Here is a 22,266-nt window from a genome sequence, read left to right on the forward strand (position 1 = left end):
ATGCAAATATCAAACAAATATTGGACCTGAATATATAGAGGGGGCTCTATGGAAATCTGTCTTAAATCTGAAGCTACTATGACATTATTAACCACAGCATAGAGATGGACTTTAAGTCCTAACCTGATGTGCGTCCCAATGTTTAATATCTGCTGTTCTTGATTTTGTCTTATCTGGTGTCATGAGGATCCACTTACTGGTCTGCTGTGCTAATGTATTTAGTGAGGCCATGGGCTACAGGGAAAATCAAAACAAGCAGGAATTAAAAGAAGTTCCCTTCAAATATTCAGGCACATTTCTGTAGCACTTTGTCTGCTACATTATTTATATTGTCACTGTGTTAGAAATATCTCATATTAATAGTAATAAAATGAATAGGCTTCGTGTGTGTGTGTGTGTGTGTGTATATATATATATATATATATATATATATATATATATATATATATATAGCAGTTTGCTTCCCTTTCCTGCTGTAGCGATTTCCACTCGTCTGATAAGGCTTTCCATTATATTTTGGATCATCTCAGTTAAGATTTAATGGCATTCAGCCATGAGAACATTAGTGAGGTCAGTTTGTCGTATGGAAGATTAGTACTGGAAAACAAATGCAACTCCTGCTCATCTCAAAGATTGTGGCTGGGGCTCCATGCTTACTGGAAATACAGTTCCACTGCTCCACAGCCCAGTTCCGGGGGGCTTTGTACCACTCTTGCAGACATTTGGCATTAAGCATCATGGTCTTAGGCTCATGTGCAGCTGCTATTTATTTATTTATTTATATGCTGTTCCATGGTTAGTAGACAAGATGGAAACACACAATGCACATAGAAATACAGGCAAGTTTGCACAGATGTTTTCTCTTTATACTCTCAATAGGAACTAAAACAGAACAGTTCTAATGAAAACTGAGGAATCTGTTAGCATTATTAGCCTGATTCTGTCATTTATGTTTAATAAAGCCTCACATCAGTTTGAATTGCCTAATGACCAATTTACATTGAGCGCACGAGCTGGCGTTCTTGTGGTCTGTATCGTAGTCGTTAATAAGACTGATGTTAAAGGACTGTTAGTTTGGTGTTTTTATGGCTCTTCTAGTTTATCAGTGATAGTGGCGTATATGAAAGGTTAGCTTTGAGCTTAGCTTAGCGCTAGCCAGAAAATCTTCATGCACTTGGTGCTGGGCGGGTGTTAATTGTTGTGATGGAGCCAACAAGCTAACCACCTGTGAGCGGATAATAAATCAGTGAAGAAGTAGCAATAAATTAGAGTTGAAATAGGCCCATCTTATCTCCATGATTCTGAGAACAGCTGTTCCATATTCTGAGAACATAAATCTGACCGCTTCGGTTTTCTTTTTTGAGCTCTACAACCCATGTCGCCTGCGTAGAACATGTACTTCACTGATGATGCCTTTTCTGTTTGGGCGTAATTGACATCAGGTCTGAATCTAATCGTTTGTGCATGCCCACATTACTGAACGACTGTAGTATATTTAGTTTGTGTAGTTACACTAATGTACTTGTATATAGGATACTTAAAACCCACAATTTAAAGAAACAACACAATTTGAGCTAAACATTGTGTGTGTGTGTGTGTCTTTGTGCAGGTTGAAGGAACCAGCGCAAAGGCCACTGCCATGCTGTTCTCTTATAAAAATGAAATGTTTGTTTGTACACGACCATGTTCAACCCCTCTTCATCCTTTTGAATTTAAAAGCTGTAACTGTAAACTGATTAAAAGTAATTGTCCTTTGCCTTTTTTTAAACAAATGACAAACCATAAGACGATGTTAAATTCCTCAGGAATGTGTAGGTTCAGGTGTTGTAGGCTCACAATGGATGTTTTAATGAATTTAGAACAGGGGTCTACTTACCTTTTTAATTTAATGTAGCTGTAATTAAATAAATAAATTAATAAAAATAAAAAATGTAGGGGTCATCTCCCATCTCTATTTATTTTATGTCTTATCACTGTCTGTAATGAGCATCAGAGAATCCAATGTTTGGGGTTGTACGAGTAAATGAGCGCAGGTGTGTGTGTGTGTGTGTGTGTGTGTGTGTGTGTAAAGCTCTCACCTGTGGCACTCTGTTTGCAGCAGCTCTCTTGAGATTCTGACAAGTCAAAAAATAAATCCTCTCTCCACTCTGGGTGGAAAATTCAGCACAGAAGTGTCTGTAATCAATAAAGAGGCGAGTGTGGCTGGGTGATTTACGCTCCATGGCCCAGTGGTTTATGTACAAAGAAAAGCGCGGATCCCTCCATGGGCAACCGCCATAATGGAGGCCTCTCAATCTTAATGGATGGCTTCGATTGTCACGCTTGTTGTAGCAGTATTCAAAAGTGCTATCCGATCAGGCCGCGAGACAGCAGCGAGCAGACGGATGATTAGGTGCTGCAAACGAGGCTTATCGCCCGGGGAAATTGATGACTCAATACAGGAGAAGATGGACGACTTCATTTGTGTCATATAAAGAGGCCCAGCGCCGAATCAGTCATAACAGAGTTATGATTGAGCTTAAAGGGAAGCATTTGTGATATCATTACATCCACATCCACTTCTCCTCCTCATCTGGCACCCATCCACGCGTGAGTGTGTGTGTGTGTGTGTGAGACAGAGAGAGAGCGAGATAGAGAAGGGAAAAGGAAAAGAAATCCTAGGGAAAAAAGCGAATTGGAAAGGGAAGGAATGAAGGAAAAATTTGAGCGATGGAGAGAGGAAGTGAGAAAGTGAGGGATAGAGAGGGAGAGCGAGGGAGAAGGAGAGGGGGAGTGAAGTAGAACAAAGAAAAAAAAATCACTTCAGGCGATCATTCCTGGCAGAGTGTTGGCAGCTCTCACTTTTTTTTTCTCTTTTTCTTTTCTTTTTTTCTTGTAATTTTAAAATGTTTCCCCCTCACCTCCAGTAAAGGGGCAATAACGGGCTACAGATTGCTTATGTCATCACATTTTGACAAACTTCTCAATCGAATTTGACCTTCATCTTTACCCATCTGCTTCTCTTTATTTTGCCACTCTTTCACTTTATATTTCTTCCCTTTTTTCAAGTCTTTTCAGCTCTACACCTATTAATTCCCCCCTCACTCCATCTCCCTGTCAGAATAGAGCAGCAGACACTTTGCAATACCTCTGATGCCTGATCTAGACCTCTTTTGTTATCACCTGCTTCTTTTATCCAAGGCCTATTCAATAGTTAGCTGCAAATATGTTGTCATTTTAAACAACATTCAGTCACCTGTAGAACATCAGGTTTTAGGAAATTGATAGTCTTTGTCTGCTACGCGTTCTTCTATCACCTCTTTTGCAAAATGGAGACACTTCCTTTATGTAATCTTCTAGTAATCATTGACGCTGTTACAGCGTTAAACTGTTACTTGACACGTGAAAGCTCAGAACCCGACGCTGAATTGCCAAATCCAGCTACACTTTTTGGGGAAGAAAATACAAAACATTATGTATCAGGGTGTACATATTTGAGCGAGAGCTCAGGGGCAAGAAAGAGTAACCCTGACCCTCTCCCTCAATACAAAGATCACCCAAGGGCAGCAGTCGATGATAATTACACATTTTGTGTCAATAAATTATAGACCTGTAATCATTTATATAAGAAAGCTGTGTACTCACTCATTTCTGCAAACCCCTCAATTAAGCAGCAATGCACAGAAGCCTTGCTTGTGATAGTGGTCTCCACGTGACCTAGCCCTGGGTTAGATACATCTACCTTAACTGCTGTGAATAGTGGCTGAAGGGGGGGAAAAAAAGAAGCACCGTTATAGAAATGACTTTTTTGTATATATAAGTGTGCTTAATGTACAGCAGAGTGCAAAAGCCAGAAACCCTTCTTTTATTGAATTTCCACTTAGAACAAGTAATAAATACAGCTTTTGATACATTTAGTCACTGCTTCTGTACAGGCACTGTTCCTGTATGTCTTTATTTCTTTAAGAGAAAAAACATTTCTGTTTAACTTTCTACTTTGGTGACACTATTCCAACTATGGGTCCGCAACTTCAGCATCATTTAGTGTCTTTAATAAAATGTGGTTTATGAAAACGAGAAAATGAAACCAGCTGATGAACCACATGCAGCGCTCCATGCCGGTTTGTTCAAGAAGCTAAAAGTAACTAATTAATGGCAATTAATCGATAATGAATCATAATCGACATTCAGAACTTCTAATCGACATAATGATGTCCATATATATATTATATAAGTTATTTTTATTCTGTTATGTCCCCACTGTGTGTTCATGTACTGTCCCTTTAAAACCACGCTACCGAGCTGTAGTCACGTGATTCTGCCCCTTATCTGCCACACGGAAGCAACCTAAACACTGAGGCCGACCGAGCGACTCGAGGAGCCCGTACCAAAGAAAAATACAGCATCTGTGGTTTGGACGTGCTGTGTTTTGACTTTAATTGAGACACCAGTGCTCAGAAATCAATACAGGAACGAGCTCCCGGCAACATTAGAAAAAATATCCCAGCTTTAACACTGGAGCAGATTTACAGTCAAAAATACAAAAACAAAATAACGGTTTATTAATCGTAATCATGGTAAAATGTACAGTTAATCGTGATATTGAATTGCGCTCACATCGCCCAGCACTAATTGATGTCATTGTTTAGGCAATGTTTTGATTTTGTTTGAAAGTGTAAAACGTGCTACACAAATTTTGATTAATTGAAAGATGTGCATTTTAATATTCATTAAGTGTGTAATTGTTTTACAAAAGAAAAAAATTATATTCTTAGTGGAATATTAATTAAATTAATTGATTTATTAAAGGAAGGGCGGTCTCTGATTTTTGCACTGAGATTTTTTGCATACTTGTAATCATGTTGAATATAGGAATAGTGTATTTTACATTAAACAAATAGTCGCTGAATGTGTGTGTGTGTGTGTGTGTGTGTGTGAGTGATAACACGGTGCGCTTTAGAGAGTGAGGCATGAGCAATAAAAGCGCTCCTATCAGACGTGCCTGTTTAACGGTGTGATCATGGCGGTAAACACACAGGGAGAGAGATGGAGTCTGACATTTCTGTGGGAGTCTGCTCGGCAGGCCTAAAATGACACAGCACCGAACGTGTCGGGGGCTTCAAAAAATGCCACTTCAGATGTGGAATCAATTTGCATTTCCCCTGAGCCTGGCTAACACGGGGCTGTCAGACGGGCCTCCAGATACGCCGTCGATAATGATGTTATGGAAGAGGCTTGCTGAGGGGAAGAGAGATCAAATTCAGAGACTGATGCTATATGTTTCAAATGATTGCCCTTCGCTTTGCGCGTGTGCGTGTTTGTGTATGTATGTGGGTGTGTGTCTGAGTGGGAGTTTGTGTGTGTGTGTGTGTGTGTGTGTATTTTTTCCTGTTCAGGGTTAAGAAACTAGAGTGCAACATGTCATCTCTGGCATTTTAACCACAGAAGAAAGAAAGGAATAATTAAAAAGGAGTTGAATAAAAAAAAAAAAAAAAAAACAATAACCAAAGCTGCCATGTCTCTGCGCTAGACCCGTTTCTATATTTGAGATGACCTACAATAAAAAGAAGTGCTAAGTATTACAGTCAATTAGGGATTTCCAAATAGTAATTAAGGTATTAATGAGAAACCAAACTGTCAGTGTTAGTGCCGTAGTGCTCCTACGTCTTAATTTATTGTTGTAATTAAAATGTTACTCTGAGAGTCGACTTTCTCAAAAAAAAAAAAAAAGATAATTGCCACCAAATTAGAACAGAAAAATTGTGTCACTACTCAGATCAAAGAAAAGAGGGATTATTAAGACATAACTTTTAAATAATGGCCCATTCTTTTAGTTTCTTGACATTAATGAGAATATTTATTGCACAGTGGCAGAAGTACAGGTATCAGCTGCGATCAGCACATCATTAAAGTGCCTCGGCGCCGGCTCTCACCATGGTAAAAGGGTAACTACATGACACTTTGGCCACTTTGTGAAAATGTGGAGCCAATGAGGGATGATGGTCCAGAATGTTCCATTTTAAGGTGGGGGTGAGGGGCGGTGAGGGGGGTTGCGGGTGGTGGTAGTGGTTCGGATGCATTCTTAAGACCCGACTTGTCCGAAATGCGGTGTAAATATGGGATAGGGGAAGTGGTGGGAGATGACCTCTGAACCATATTGCTGCATGCTCGTTATCAGGTAGAAAGATGGATACATACATAGAGAGAGAGAGGGGGTGGGGGGGTGGGGGGGGTTAGGGTAGGAGGAGTGGAATGCTCCATTTCTGGGCTGAAATGGGGAGAAATAACACACTGACCCTTAGCAGCATTCAGGTACACTCGCAGGTGATGCATTAAAATTTCCCCCTACCACCACCTCCACCAGCACACTATCCCCACCAGCTCACCAACCGTTCCCCATCTTTCTAAAAACCTGAGCAGTCTGACCCTCTGACCCTCGCTCACACGCCTCTCCTCCTCCATGATGGACAGATAGAGGAAGGTGTAAAAGTTGTGTGTTTTAGAACTTTACGCGGCACAAGCTATGTGCTAATTGGAGGTGGGTAGTAGAGCTGCTTTGGCTGGAGGCCTCAGTCACCTATTCTGTCTGACACACACACACACACACACAGTGAGAGAGTCGTGCCTGAAGCCAGACTGAAGCCCTGGTGGCCTCTCACTCCTCCTGCATCACTGAGGAGGGTTTCAGAGCTGCTGTTCAGTATCGATTATTTGGGAAGCTTTAAATGCATTTATAAATGCACAGACGCACCAGTGCTCCAACCCAAGCCTCTTCCTTCTGAATACATTCGCATTCTCTCCATCTCGCTTTCTGTCTCTTGTGCTCTCTCTGTAATTTGTATTTATAATTTAAATAGACTGCTAAAATTCAATTGATGTCAGTGGAATATCTCAAGTTAATGTTTTTACTTATGTATTATTTATCGTTTCGCAAACATCAGGAGGAGATTCCGGGGTAGGCTCTGGACCCACCGCGACCCTGAACTGGATAAACGGTTACAGACGATGAATGAATGAATGAATAAACATCAAGAGGAAAAAAATGTAGCACAAAAAAAACACGTTCCAAGCTGTTTACTGTCCACTCTTGTCCTTTGTTACAGCATCTGTTCATTTTAAAGAGGGCTGCTCTCTGCTTTCCAAACAAACCTCTGACAGTTCAGACGAAGGAGAAGTTTCATTTTCCAATTCCAAATAAATACATAGAATTCCAATCGTGTTCAACGATGCTGAGGTCTGTGCTCTGGGGTGGTCACTTTATTGTTCAGAGAACAACAGCAGGTTCTTTGTTCAATGTTAATAGACCCTTAAAGTCCATTTCCTTTTATTACACCTCTACACATCCTTTCAGACCCACTGTGCTGAGTTGTCTTTAAACAGTGGAAGGGTTCATTCCCTGTGATTCTTTTCATAATTTCGTTGTAGAGTAAATACACGAGTTGTGGTCTCTGACATGTGCACAGTGCTGTAGTTGCTGCTGTATTGTTTTTGCGGTGCTGGGGGTTGTAGTCGGGATGTACAGGAGTGGAAAACACATTTCTGGTGTTTTGATTCAGTGCTGAAACTTTCCTCACTGTGCTCCCAGGTCCATCATTATGGAATAGTGAGTTGTTTATATTTACCTACTGTTTGTTTTGTTGTTTTCCTTCTTTCTAAAACAGGTAGAACACACTTTCACCGGAACACTGCAGGTGAATTCTCTATACAGAATGAATTCTCATTAAAATAATCAGGAAAAAGACCGACTGTGTGTGAGGGAGGAATGAGCGAGTCAGACGGGGGAGGAAAAAAAAAAAAAAGAGAACAAGAGTGGGATTGAAGCACGTTAAACTCGCTGCCTGCTTTCATCAAGGAAACTACAACCTGCTACAAGCTTTAATAACAAAAATAGCAAAGCCTGTTAGCGCTCCATTCAGGGTAATAATGGGTATTGTTTACGGGTGCGTTTCAGACAGACAGATAATGAGCTGTATGGGCTTTAAAAGGGGGGAGAATGAGGGGCTTTATGAATATATTCTCAGGACAAACTATGCCAGTCACAATCCGCAATCAATAAGGAGCGGCCCCTATGTGTCCGGCCCACTGGACGAGTGTCGGACGTCTCTCCGGGGCCTTCCACGAACAATGTAGACGGATTGCATTGTCTGACACGGGGAAATAAAATAATAGCAGAAATGAAATGAGTTTAACGTCTGTCTGGCGCTCACACATACTGTACATACATAGGCATGCTATCAAGCACTAACATGTGCATTTATTCTCTCTCTCTCTCTCTCTCTCTGTTTCTCACACACACACACACACACACACACAGTTGTGTGCATGGCTTGTTAGAAGTAGGGAGATAAAACTTAGCATAGTGCTCCCAATTAGCACAGCAGTGACCATGTGCTGCCTCAGTCTAATGTCCTCTCCTGACGAGCGGCTGGAGGAGACAGAGCTTGCAGGGGTGTGTGTGTGTGGTAGAGAGGGGGTTTTGGGGGGCGGGGGCATGTGTGTGTGTGTGTGTGAGAGAGAGAGAGAGAGAGAGAGAGAGAGAGTGAGCAAGAGAGAGAGAGACATGATGGAGGGCTGGGAAAGAGTGTGAATGAAAGGCAGAGCAGTGGGGGAGCAGAAGGATGGGAAACGGCAGAAAGAGGGATGAGAGAGAGAGAGAGAGAGAGAGAGTGGGGGGAAGAGACAGAAAGAGATGAAATGGCTTAAGCGTTCATTTTGAGTAGAGAGACAGGTCCTATTAACATTTAACAGCATTTGTGCAACTTGGTGCGGAGGTTATGATGCAAATGAGGGAGAATTAAAAGTGGCCAGGGGTTTGGCATTGATGGATTGCAGTCTGGCAATGTTCACACTTCCCAGTGTCCATCAGAGGCGATTACTATGTAATTAAAGCTTATTTCTGGACTCTCTGCCGCATAATTACTTTGTGAATGTAACCATCATCTAAAAGCTAGAGAAAACGCTTTAGCGTTTAGTCCGGCAGTCATTTCCACCAGCTTGTGTCAGATATAGCCATCAGACAGTGCAAAAGAACTGTCACTTTTAATAAGAGGCAAAAAATTAAATGAAACAGTATGCTTATTACAGAAAAATTAGGCTTTCAAGAGTCCTTTCTGCTATTTGCATAATTTATTCTTTTTTCTCTCTCTCTCTCCCTCTCTTCCTCCGTCTCTCTCTCTTTCTCTCTCTCTCTCACCCCAAGCTTTAGGCAATTTCCCTCACATTTAAATAGATTGCACATTTAAGGCTACTTAAGGAAAATTATCACTTTGCATATTTTAATTGTTATGAAGGAAGTGATTTGAGAGAGGTCTGTGGCTCATCCTCTTGAGCGGTGCTGTGTGTGTGTGTGTGTGTGTGTGTTATGATGTGGGCGCTGGGCGCTGTGGTGTCGCAGATAACCCCCAAGTTCACACACATCCACTCGACTTTCATCAGAATGCTAATGAGGAAGCTAACACTAGGACAAGTGGATCTTTGATATTTACAAAATAGGCACTAATAACCAGAGTGTAATTTGTTTGACACAACTTTATTTTCCTCTTTTCTTATCGGGAGCAGATTTTTTATTTTTTTTGTGGTGAGTAAATTGCTTTTGTTCGGAAACAGAATGAAACACAAAGGTCCGTTTATAGACTAGACACATTCTCATTCTCTCTCTCTCTCTCTCTCTCTCTCTCTCTCTCTCTCTTACACACACACACACACTTCAGTGCAGACGAATCAGATAATCAATAACAAAGGAAAGGAAGTAGTCTGTGTCTGTATGAAGCAGACAAACAAAATGAGGTGTAAATAAATACATCCCACAGTAGTTTTCAGTGGGGGTTCTCTTCAGCCAGGTGCTGTTTAGTCTGTGTTTATTGTTTCTCACTCTCAAAGGATTTGCTTTATTTCTCTTCAATATTTGCCCATAAAGCATTTACATTTCCCCTTCATTGCGGGCGTACTGTACGACATGGAAAAGATCCAAATCAGTTGAGTGTAAATCAGTGGGCTGTGTTTGACTGAGCACAAATTTCCATAAGCTCCATATAAACTTAAAACCATCTTCCCCGATTTGGAAATCCTAAGACCTACCATCTTACCATGATTTGTGAGGTCCGGCTTAATGTTGACTTCACCTGTTATTCCAACAGGAAACAGAGGGGGAGCTGTGTGTCAAGACGGTAAGAAACATTAACTGTTTGGAAATGACTTTAGGAAGTTATTATATTAATATGCATAATTTAAAAAAAACAAAGAACAACAGAGGAGAAAGCTCATTTCAAATGGACTGATATTGATTTGAGATATACAAACATTCATTCATTATCTGTAAGCACTTATCCAGTTCAGGGTCACGGTGGGTCCAGAGCCTACCTGGAATCATTGGGCGCAAGGCAGGAATACACCCTGGAGGGGACGCCAGTCCTTCACAGGGCAACACACACACACTCACACACTCACACCTACGGACACTTTTGAGTCACCAATCCACCTACCAACGTGTGTTTTTGGACTGTGGGAGGAAACCAGAGCACTCGGAGGAAACCCACGCAGACACAGAGATAAAACACCACACTCCTCACAGACAGTCACCCGGAGCATATACAACCGCTGATATACAAACACATATTTTACAAATAATAAGTATTGAAGAAATATCTGAGCTGAATTATGATATAAAGAATGTGAAGTTTCCCGCTATTTTTTTAACGCTATGAAAGACTGTAAATGAGGAGTTAAACATCAGGCTCAGAATGACTCAGCAGATGGCAGAGTCAGTGACCAGTGCAGCTGAGCAGTACAGTGTCCAACAAAGTGGACCGAACTGTCAGTACATCATCAGTAAATTCATTTTTTTTTTTTGGCTCAATAAACAGTAAAACAAACATGAATTTTCCTCTGGACTGTGAATGTAGTGTATATTTAAAGTACACTGTTTGACCTTAACCTTTTTGGATCCTTAAGAATAGAGTACCTGTATATTACTATATAATTAAACTGCATACTTTGCTGTTGTCATTTGCTTTGGCGTCCTGCAGAATGTTTATTTGACACGTGTCTTCTTACATGTCCTCTGTTTAAGAACCACGGACAGAAATTCCAAACATGAACACAGGAGGAGGCACTTTGACAAAAAAAAAAAAAAAAAAAAAAAAGTGGGGGGGCGGGGGTGAGGAAGAAAGAAAAATCAACGGTCGTCATCTCTTCATCTCGGGCTCTGATAACCTTTGTCTTTGTGATTCTGTTGGAGTGTGTTGGCGGTGTCTCTGAGGGGAACCCTGTTGAATTGCATCCATTAGGAGAGGCTTCTTTTAATGTGCACAGCCGTGGAAATGACACACAGTTGATCACAAATGAAACGACGATGGGCACCAAATGCACCTAGTTCCCAATGTTAATTGTACAGCAGCATCCTACGCACAAACCATCAACTACATAATTATGCCTTCAACACAGAAAATCTAGAGCATTAATGTCTTATTCACAATGAAATGAAAAGAGATTCTTTTTAAAATATGTGAAATAAAGCAAACTGTATTTAAGAAATGCAGCAATTGCTTTTGGGAAAGCAATAAGGGTCACCTTTCAGGCTGATGATTATTGTGCACTAAAAAGATTACACCGATCGGCCTTCTGAATATATTCATAGTACATTGTAGAAGAACAGAGTGTTGAAGAAGCTGCTGGGTGTGTTTGCAACCTGAGGAACGAGGCTGAGGGATGCTGTCCCCCTATGTTAGTCTTAGTAATAAAGTGCCAGTGAGATGTAGACTGGAATGAAATTTTTGGGGTTCTAGTCACAGTCTGTAAATTAAAGCTGTTGAGGGGTATGTGTGTGTGTGTGTGTGTGTGTGTATATATATATATATATATATATATGATTTGTTTGGTGAATCATACAAAGCACTGATGATGTGGTGGTGGTGGTGTGTTAATGGTATGAGTGGATCAGACACAGCAGAGCTCCTGGAGTTTTGAAACACTGCACGATTATGAAAAGTAAAGATGATAAAATGAGTCAATGTCATTTTAATATTAGGGATGGTAAATGTAGGTGATCTTCAGTGATTCACATCAATGAAGAATATTAGAGCTGTAGGGGGCAGGGGTGGGTGGGGGGCAGTTATTTATCTTGACAGTAGTTAGAGCAGTGATACAAATATATCAAAACCACACATTTTGTTTTAGTTTACAAACAAGAAACGTGTTGACTACTCAACTGTGGTATTGTCAGGGCTTCCTCATGAAGAGCTATGACAGAATTGAAACTCCAGTGTCTAGTTCACATGTTTCTGTATTTTTTTTCTTCTTGAATACATAAATGCTTAGTGCACAGGACGTTTTATACATTATTTTCTCAGAGGCCAAGGACCTTAACACAATAGAATATTTACAGGATGTAAAGCCTTCAGTGTGGTCATTTTTATGAGGGGAACATATGATCTGAACTTTAATGCATGGTACTGTGATGTCATTTTAAATCTTGGTGGAGTGCGTTACTGAGATTGGATGATTGATGCTTGTGTATGCCAATCAGATCATCCCCCACCAGCCTCTCTTCAGATGACTAAGGGTTAAGTGTCTTGCTGAAGGGCACAGCGGCAGTAGGGGAATGTTATCAGTTGGGCTCAAACCCATGACCTTAAAGTTCATGGCCACATTTTCTGACCGTGGGGCTAAAACCGCCCCATTATTACATTACAAATGCTAAATACAGAAGTCCTTCTTAAACAGCAGTTTAGTGGAGTGTGTGTGTGTGTGTGCATAGCCCTCAAGGCTGCAACCAGAGAGCAGAGACTGTTCCATATGTGGTACAATGGTCCATACAGTTTCTTATTTGATTTAGTGCAGATCTGATGCTGAAACTGATTTGGTTGTTAATATCTAGCCTCTAAGTAACAACTGGAACTAGTTTAGTGATAAGAATCATTTCACGGACATTAAGTGTAGTCTCCGGATTTTAGGCTGAAAGCACACACAGATAAATATAGTATACGTGTGTGTGCAAATGATATTTTGTTGATTTTGTGCAAATAAATACACATTTTGCACCGGGCTCAAGCATGTCTTTGGCATTTTCTACATTCATATTCACTAAGCACTAAATAAAATAAAGGGCCAACTGTCACGCCTCGTCTTGTCAGGTCTGTTTTTACCCGTCATGTGCTCTATCTGCACATGGCTTTGTCTGTTATTGGCCTTCTCTCCGCCCTAGTCCCTCCTTTGTTCCGCCTCCTCGTCTGTGTCTCATTTGTTACCCAGCCCTTTCATGTCCCAGGTGCGTCTCGTCTGTGTTTAGTATTTAAGTCCCCTTGTATTCCTTCCTTTTATCGGTTATTTGTATTGTTTGTTCCTTAGTCATGTTGTGTTTTTTGCTATGTTCCGTGTCATGTCGTGTTGTCTCTTTTCCTCTCCTAGTCCAGTCGTTTTGTTTTCAAAGTCATGTTGTGTTGTTTCTTTCCTACTCCGAGTCAAGTCTTTGTCATTCCCAGTCAAGTCGTTTCGTTTTGCTTCCTGTTCTTGTCGTGTTGTTTCTTTGTTTTGATTAAAGTATTTGTGTTTTAGCAAGTGTGTCCGCCTCTGCCAGTCCGCCCCGTGATTCCTGACACCAACCCTTTTGCATAGGCCACATTTATTTATTTATTAATATGTATGCTTTTATTTTGATATAAAATATGCAGAGATGTGTTCTGGTAGAGAATGTGTATGTATTTTTACATAGAAAATCAGCTAAACTTAATTTGACATGACTGTACGTGCTATTACACAGTCACAGTGGGCAAATCACTGCTGATCAAACTCAACTCCGTACATAGCATTGAAAAGGAATGGCGATTTATACCCAGAAGAATTCTTGCCACAGTGAAAGAATTTGATTCCCTTCTCATTCTCTCAGTGTGCATTAATCAACCTGGTGTCTGTAATGTGTTCAGAGCGATATGAAGGTGATATATGTTTTGCGAAAGCTTGAGTGAAGAAAGGATGTGATAAATTATGATTGTGCAGCGTATAGGTCTTTCTCAAGAATTACTTCTCTGATCGTGTTAGCATAAAAAAAAAAGTTTATCAACAAGTTAAATGAATTGTAAATGTAAAGGCTTAACCTTCTAATTAATAACGCACAGATCCTCTCATTAAAACTGTTTTGATGTACCTGGTATGCAGCAGAGAAGGGAAAAAAAAAGCACACACTGCCGTTTCAAAAACATTTTAATGATCTTTTATTGTCCTTTGTCCCTATGAATACATGAAAATACATTTACGTCGACTGTAGTTATGGCAATATTGTACATACACACACATATAAACATGTATGTGGTGCGTTTCAAAATGTTATATCAATAGCAAATGTACATTAAGTACACATATGTGCAAGTGTATCTCATGTACAAATACAGTATATGAAATGCAGGTACATTTCATATAGAATCTTCATATATAAAAATGCACACTTACACACTTAATAATAAGTGCACACACGTTTCACATGCACACTACAATTCACAAAGGAGTAAAGCGATTTATTATAATCCAAAAACTGAATCTGCATTTAGAGACCTTGAAGAAGACCTATACAGCCCACAATATTCTTTACCCATTGTGGTTTTGTAAGTAGATTTCAAAGAGTTTGAAATTTGTCTGTATCTTAAGTAAGTGTGCAATATCTTTGCCTCAGCACTCTCTGGTGCATCTCATCATTTGCGCAGCTACTAAACTGCTCAGTGTAGGGACAGTCTTTCTGAGGTAGACTGCTCAAGTCAAGGACAAGCGTTATCGTTTTTTTTTTTTTTTTTTGTTCTCCACACTTTTATGTTTTTCTACTTTTTTTTTTTCTTTTATACAAATGCATGACATTCAAAAAAGACAGAACATAGGTACTACATGTATGTATGTAGCAATGAGGTAGAAATGGTTTTAAAGAACAATGTTTGAATAGAAAACCGATACAACAGCAACATCTGGAAGAGTGTTGAAAAAACGCAGGACAAAAACCGTATAGGGAGGGAGGAAAAAGGAAAAAAAAAAATAAAAGCACAAAGCAATATTCAAGTGATCTGGGGTTGTTTATGTGCTTTAAACCATTTGTACTTCACAGAGTCAGATACATTTTTTCCACTGAATGCAGTCTTTAACTAAACGCTTTTGTTTGCAGTCATTTCAACAGTTTTCAAGGCCTTCCAAGTCCACACTGGTCCAGAGACAATTCAGGGAGATGTATATGTGAGGGAATGCTGGTGGTCTGTTCACACAGCACAGTGGTATTCAGCAAGCCTTTCACAAATAATGACAGATATGTTATTCACAATACATCAAAGTGGCTCTGTGAATCAGTGCTATTTGGCTTAGGTATACACATAACTTCATTAATCTGTACTGAAAACAAATAGAAACCAATTTAATGCTCTATGCCATTAAATAAGCCTGGGCTAAACTGCTGTCATGTGCCGTATAAATTTAATAAGCCAGTTGAGCAGAGCTTTCGTTTTGGATCAGTCTTGTCTTGAAATAAAATGGCTGCATTTGCTTTGGTGCCAAGAGAAAACCCTTGGCTTTAAAACGAGATTTGAAAAGTGCATTTGACAAATTGCACAATAACATTTCCTTCCTTTTTCGAAATGAAGTGTGTAATTACAGGCCAGACCAATTCAGAGGTGATCTCCTGGACGGACACCAAACATGACTGGCATCTCACGTCACATTAGAAAATGTGGAAAACAAGAACCATTTTACAGCTAATAAAAAGACTAACTGCACAACTGTCAGAAAATGAAGGGCTATGTGCTGATGGCAGTCATATATACATGTAGTGGAGGGAGGGACTGATCGCTTCAGAGGCTAAATAAGCACCATAGATGGGGGGGAAATTGCAGTGCTGAAGAGAAGCATGTCACCAGAGGACGTATAACATCCTCACCAGCAATCCCGGCGCATTATACGGTGGACGAGAGCAGTAAAGGCCTGGGAGAAACAGAGGGCAAACAAGACAAGGCAGTTTCCTCAGAGCGTCTGCAGGATTCTCCTTCACTGGTGTACACTGGCAGCTCTGCACCACTCGGCTAGTGCTTCACAAAAAATAAAACTAGACTTATTAAAAATGCTTTGGAAAACAAAACAAAAAAAGGGTGAGAAAAGAAAACCAAACATACAAAAACATACATTCAAAACACAAGGCCTTCTCTTACTTTTCCTTGTGTGCAGTAAACATAGGTGCGGGCTTCTTTAACCTCCAGTGCTACTGCCTGTGATTAGCTGTTGACTGTTGCTGAAGAATAGACCGGCCAACAATAGAGGCAGGGGACACCAAGAGAGGAGTCCATAGAATGGTGCCCTCAGAGTGCTACACAAAACCCATGAAGCATGTGTATGAAGGGGGTAGTGTGCACTATGTATTGTGGGCAGAAGAATTGCACAGATAGTGTCAGAGTAGCGTCTGTTGATTCTTTTGATCGGGGGGGAAAAAGCAGCTAGTTGTGTAGGACGTCACGCTAGCCTCTTTAATTCTGCTTTCAGAGGAAACAGTGCTAAACTGAGGTAGAAAAAAGAACGGAGGGCACACATGATCCTTCAGGAGAGTTACATGGATGACACACAGCAGCAAAACAAAGTCAAAAACAACAGAAGAACATAAACAACCTCTATATGATAACATCTGGTGGTCTTTTTTTTTTTTTTTTGGAAAAGTTTTGGTTCACCCAAACGCATCTGTCTTTTCTGTCCTTTGACGAGAGACATACACAGTTACAAAACACAAATATTGTGGTCCGCTGCATCTTCTCTTTTGTGGCTAAGGCTTTGAATGAACCTTATCAGCACAATAAACTGTGCTTACCATCTCTAACACAAGAGCTTGCACTATGGAGTCAGTACTGTGCTATGCATGAGGACAGGGTGCTGTAGTCAATACTGGCACACAATTCAGAATTCTTCATCTGTCGACCCTCTACTTCAAGCTGTAGTTGGAATGGAATTACTTTTTTTCTGACGATGTAAAGAAAGTAAACGGAAAATATAAAAGAAATACTTCTCCACTTTTTTTTTTCTCCCAAACAACCCAGAAAATCTCTGGTTACATTCATAGTCATATCCTTGTCATTTTTAATCAATTGAGGTCAACCTTCTTACCTAATGCAATTCAATATCAAACCCAATGTTAACTGCAGTATGTAGTGCTTTGACACAATCTTTTGAGGTACTCTACAAATCACAATCACTTTCCTGAGTTTTTAAAAAAATAATAATAAAAATCAAAAGCAAATGAAGGTTATAAATTAGGGTCCAGATTACAAATGCCACAAGAACTTTCTTGTGCCCGTTTAGGGCCTGCAGATCAGACTTAGTTGAGGAATACTGTTGTTGTTTTTTTTTTTTTTTTCTTTTTTTTTTTTTGACAGAATTGACAAAAAGGCAGAACATGTTCTGTTTTAGTCTCAGGTTAAAGCTTTCTATATTAGCACATGCCACCAATGTAGATTGTGAGGCAAACCAATCAAAATACAAAATAATAAAGCACCACTTTAGGCACTTGATAGCAACAGAATCTCAAAAACAGCAGAATGATATTTACACACAATGAAGTTCATCCTCGCAGTCATCTCAGTGACAGTGCACCTCAGTAAGTGACGCTTGGCTTCACCAGATTTGAGCCACATAGTGGGGGGTTTCTGTCGGACTATGTGCAAAGACCAGACATTGACTTAAGCATAGCTATGCATCATTCAGGTCTATCTGAGTGTCCTTACCGCTGTTCTTTAAGGGTCACCAGCATGTGTAAAACCCACCCTTCATAACTGCATGTTTCACCCAAAGAATTCTGAATTGTATCCTCTCCGTAGAGCAGGAGAGCTTGCCCCCATGTTTCCCATGACCTCCCCTCTTACTGACTACAGCCAAACATTTTATTCCACTCAGTGTATGTGTCCAGTTCCTTCTGCGATATGCTGGGCTGGATTTTGCAAAACACATTCTCAAAGTCTTGGTACGACAGCGGCCTCATCTGCCCCGGCATGATTCCTGAAATGTCCGCACCAGACATGCCATGCAAGGGTCCAACTATGGCCTCCTGGCAGAGCCGGACTACATCCAGCCCTGAGAATCCTTCGGTCCGCTGGACAAGCAGTGCCACCTCTTTATCACTGAGGCAGTAGTTGTGCTGGGAGAGCACCTGGCTTATGAGCTGGTGCCGTGCCGTAGTGTCCGGGAGTGGGATGAGCAACCTCTTAACAAAGTACCTCCTTAGGGCCTCGTCGATCTCCTCCGGCTTGCTTGTGGAACAGATGACCAGCACATGGTCCTCTGGCGAGCTGAGCACCCCGTCCAGCTGCAGGAGCAGCTCACTCTTGATACGGTTCACCGGGCTCTCCTCACTCAGCTGGGCCGACAGAAGCAGATCTACGTCACTGACGAAGACTACAGAAGGCTGCCGGCAACGAGCCACAAGAAATGAGGCTTGTACCACCTTGTCGGCCTCCCCCAGCCACTTAGTTGCCAATGCTGAACCGCTGAGCTGGAGGAACGCAGCACCAAGCTGGCTGGCCATGCAACGGGCAAGCAGCGTCCTTCCCGTGCCCTGAGGCCCAAAGAAGAGAATGCTGCGGGGCAATGGTGCCATGCCACTAAACATGTCTGGTCTAAGGATGGGCCACAATACCTCCTCTTTAATGGTGGCCTTAGCCAGCTCCAGCCCTGCGATGTCGCTCCAGTCCACAGGGGGCATCTGCTGCAGAATCTCTGTGGTTACCATCTCCACCAGGCCAGCGTCACTGTTCTTCAGCTGCTCCTCAGCTGGATGGCCGCTTGACGTCACTGTGCCAATGGAATGGGACATGTGCTGCCTGTGTTCCTCCCCGTGCTCGCTCATTACAGATGAGCCGAACTTACCAAAGGACTCTCCTGATCGCACAGAGCCCATGGATCCTTTGGAAGGCCCATATGATGGAGGGGTGATGGCTCTGCCGGATTGACTGCCAAATTTACGCTGCTGGTCAGTGGACATTGGCTGCTTTGTGGGCTTAAATGGCAGAGATGATGTGTCAGCATTTCTGTCAAACCCATTCCCTCTGCTTGAATCACCGATGCTGTTATCTGGCATTCTATACATGGGACTTTGAGTGGAGCGCTGTTGGCTGTAGCTGAAATTTCCATAACTGGAGTCCATGTCTCCTTGCCCCGTCATGTAAAATGCTTTCCTTTTCAGTGAGTTGGCAGAGCTGCCGTTCAGAGGCGTTGGTGCGATAGGTGCATGGCTATGAGACTGGTAGGAATAACCGGGGAGAGTAGAGGGGGGCAGTGGGGTGGGTGCTGCAATGCCTGAGGGCAGGTAGGCTGAGGGAGGTGGGGCTCCCCCGGGGCTGTAGCCGGGAGCAACAGCAGCCTGGGGGGGATAGCCTGCAGGAGGGTAGTTGTAGCCCGAGAGGTTGGGCGAGCCTGCGTTGTAGCTGGGCACCAGCGTAGGAGGAGGGGGAGGAGGAGGAGGAGGAGGAGGCGGCTGAAGTAGCCCACCGCTGTGCAAAGGGGAGGGGTGTGGAGAGGCCAGAGATGGTGTGCTTTGCCCGCCGCTGTACGTGGAATGCAGGTATGTGCCGTTGTAGCCTCCGGCAAATTCCTGAGAGGGGATTCCCGAGTGAAGGGCCGCAGGTGTGTGGCTCCCACAGCCACTGCTGGAGTAGCTGGGTTCGCTCAGGCTGCTCGGAACCCCTGCAGAGCTGCACACGCTAGCTGCAGATTCTCCTGGAGGCAGAGCAGCAGGAACAACAGCCTTGCTTGCGGATATCACGTCTGCAGCGCAGTTCATAGGGTAGATCCCCTCCTGCCAGGCTTCGCCTTCCGATTTGCGCCCGTTCAAGAGTCCCGTGGCACCTTCTGGGTATGAGCACAGCAGCGCCCTCTCGCCGGGGCCCTCCAGGATGCCCGAGTACTTCTCGGCATACTTCTTCAGGAGGTTGGAGGCGGTGAGCGCTGAGATGTCATCATTGGCCCAGGCGTACTGGTAGGTCCTCTGCAAGTGCCCGCGGTACGCCTCAGCCTTGTGAGCAGGGGAGCGGGTTGTGGAGGAGATGTCGAAGTGCTGCTCTGCCCACTGCGCATGCTCTGGGGTCCACTGCATCTTTAAGCCTAAATATCCCCAAGAAACAAAACAAAACAAACAAACACAGGCATCAGAAACTTGACATAACATTCAGAGAGCACAGGTTCAGCAAATCACCCCCACCCTCTTTTTTTTATTATTTATTTATTTCTATTTATTTTTATTTTATTTTTTTGGCAATCTGCAGAATCAATGATCCAATACATGATTGTTTTAAACAGAGAGAGAAAGAGGGGGAAAAAACAAGAACAACACAAAAATATTACTTTCCATTTCCTACTCTGCAGCTCTCCTGGAGTGCAGGCTACATATCACAGGCCCTGCTGACAGTTAGTATCACAGGAGCAGTGCGGATTTGGGCACCCAGCACCTGGTTAGCACAGTATAATGCACCCTGCACAGAGCGGAGTGACACAGACATCGCAGGTCACTCTATAATCCAACTCTCATCTAAAGCAGTCCCAGACAGTTTCAAATCTGCTTGGAGGAGTGCAGCAAAGCAATCTCCCAGGCAGCGCTCCGCTGCTTTCATCACACAAACCCCACAGCACGGCATGAATTACAACAGCTCTCTGTCTGCCTGCTGCCTCTTGGAGCACTGTGAGCTGGAAAAGGGGAAAAAACATGCCTCTCTTGTCTTTCTGTTTCTCTCTCTCTCTCTCTCTCTCTCTCTCTCTCTCTCTCCCCCTAGCTCACTTGGTTCCTCTCCCTCTCTGGCTCACGCTCTTCTCTTTCCAGCTTCTCTCTTTTATTGCCTCTGGGGCTCAAAAGCCACCATCAAGTTTAATCCAAAACTCCATCTGCAAACACAAGTAGTTACATATGCTGTCATCTTAGACTCAGCATGGGATTATCAAAGAGACATTTACTCGAGAACCAACGGGATGACACAAGCAGTCCACACGCACATGCGCGCACACACACACACATAAACACACACAGTATGGACTACTGATGAGAATGGAAGTCAGTCCTGTTATCCCACAGGCATGTTGTTGTGGAACACACACTTCCTGCTTATCTGGACACACTGAACCTGAACATATACACACACACCAACAAATGTGTGCAAACACACACGTGTAATGCATGAAAAAGAACAAAATTGTAGCTGTTCATGAGCTTTCCTCACTGATCCAGCGTCTGCGTCTTTAAATCCTTATGTACATAGTGAAAACTGGCACTCATATCTTATAATTAGTTCTAAAATCTTCAATATTTTATCTAATTATTCTGCCCCTGACACAGTAATCACAGCCTTAGACTGTAGCAGCCTTAGGTCCATCAATGACATATAATCATAATGGCTCAAAGACAGCAACAGCTTTCTCTCTAGATTTACTGCAGTGTCATAGTAAGGGCCGAATGGAGCATTTCTGTAAAGTTAGAAATACATTATATAGGCCCAGAGTGATAAGAATATCTTATAACTATTACCTGATTTTATTGAGGTAATTCAGATTTTCAGAAATAATACTGTTAACTCAAATAAACAACAATAACACACAGTCTTAAATACTATATGGACAGGATTTTAAGAGGGAGATATATTTACATTACATATATTTAATATTTACAGTGTTGCGCATTGATCTTAGTTCTATCCTGTGGAAAAGGAGTTGTATTTTTGAAGTATGGAGGTACTCCAAAAGCATATTATCACATTACATTATAGCAGAAAAATATAGATATTTATATTAAAAATATAGATCTATATAAGATAGATAGATATATAAAAATATAGATATAGATATTTTCTGTGACGTTGACTGTAAATTCCAGTGCAAATGATGATGCTAATCATTTGGAGTTAATTGCAATTATATATGGTTTGGGTAAACAAAACAATGCCTAACTTAAATATTTTGACATGTCTTTTATTTTGTAACTGAGTGGCTACTTTGGCCTCTGCAATATACAGTGCAATGCTTTATCATGTGTCACTTATTCATTAACATTATAGACGTCCTGAGGAAACAACCCCATAATACTAATCCTGATTTTATAGTAATTTAATTTTTATAGGTTTAAAGACCTTAGCAGTGAAACTAAACGTGTTTTGTGTACTTTTCTTTAAAGGGAACATCTCTGATTGTGGAGAACTACAGTCCTCTCTGTTTTGTTTATGTTCAGAAGCTCTGCGTCTTGTGGAATGGTATATCCAAGTAGAAACACAACTGTTGTTTGTATGTGACAAAAGTTTCATTGTCCTTCCA

The 22,266-nt window shown here is 41.8% G+C and overlaps 1 protein-coding gene across 4 annotated transcripts in view; it reads right to left on the reverse strand.

Annotated features, from left to right (window-relative positions):
- Window positions 1–17,408: 17,408 nt before the first annotated feature.
- Window positions 17,409–22,266, reverse strand: part of fign (fidgetin) — a 50,207-nt gene continuing 45,349 nt past the window's right edge. For 3 of the 4 annotated variants that reach the window (XM_066641156.1, XM_066641155.1, XM_066641154.1), the window contains 2 exons: window positions 20,747–20,850; window positions 17,409–20,076 (listed from right to left, as the gene is read on the reverse strand). In XM_066641156.1, the coding sequence (XP_066497253.1) occupies window positions 17,840–20,068 (2,229 nt within the window). In that variant the 5' untranslated portion in view covers window positions 20,069–20,076; window positions 20,747–20,850 and the 3' untranslated portion in view covers window positions 17,409–17,839. The remainder of the gene's footprint in view (window positions 20,077–20,746; window positions 20,851–22,266) is intronic. The other variant, XM_066641157.1, reaches the window with a different exon arrangement.

The sequence above is a fragment of the Hoplias malabaricus genome, chromosome 12, assembly GCF_029633855.1.
Source record: "Hoplias malabaricus isolate fHopMal1 chromosome 12, fHopMal1.hap1, whole genome shotgun sequence".
In the NCBI taxonomy this organism is placed as follows: Eukaryota; Metazoa; Chordata; class Actinopteri; order Characiformes; family Erythrinidae; genus Hoplias; species Hoplias malabaricus.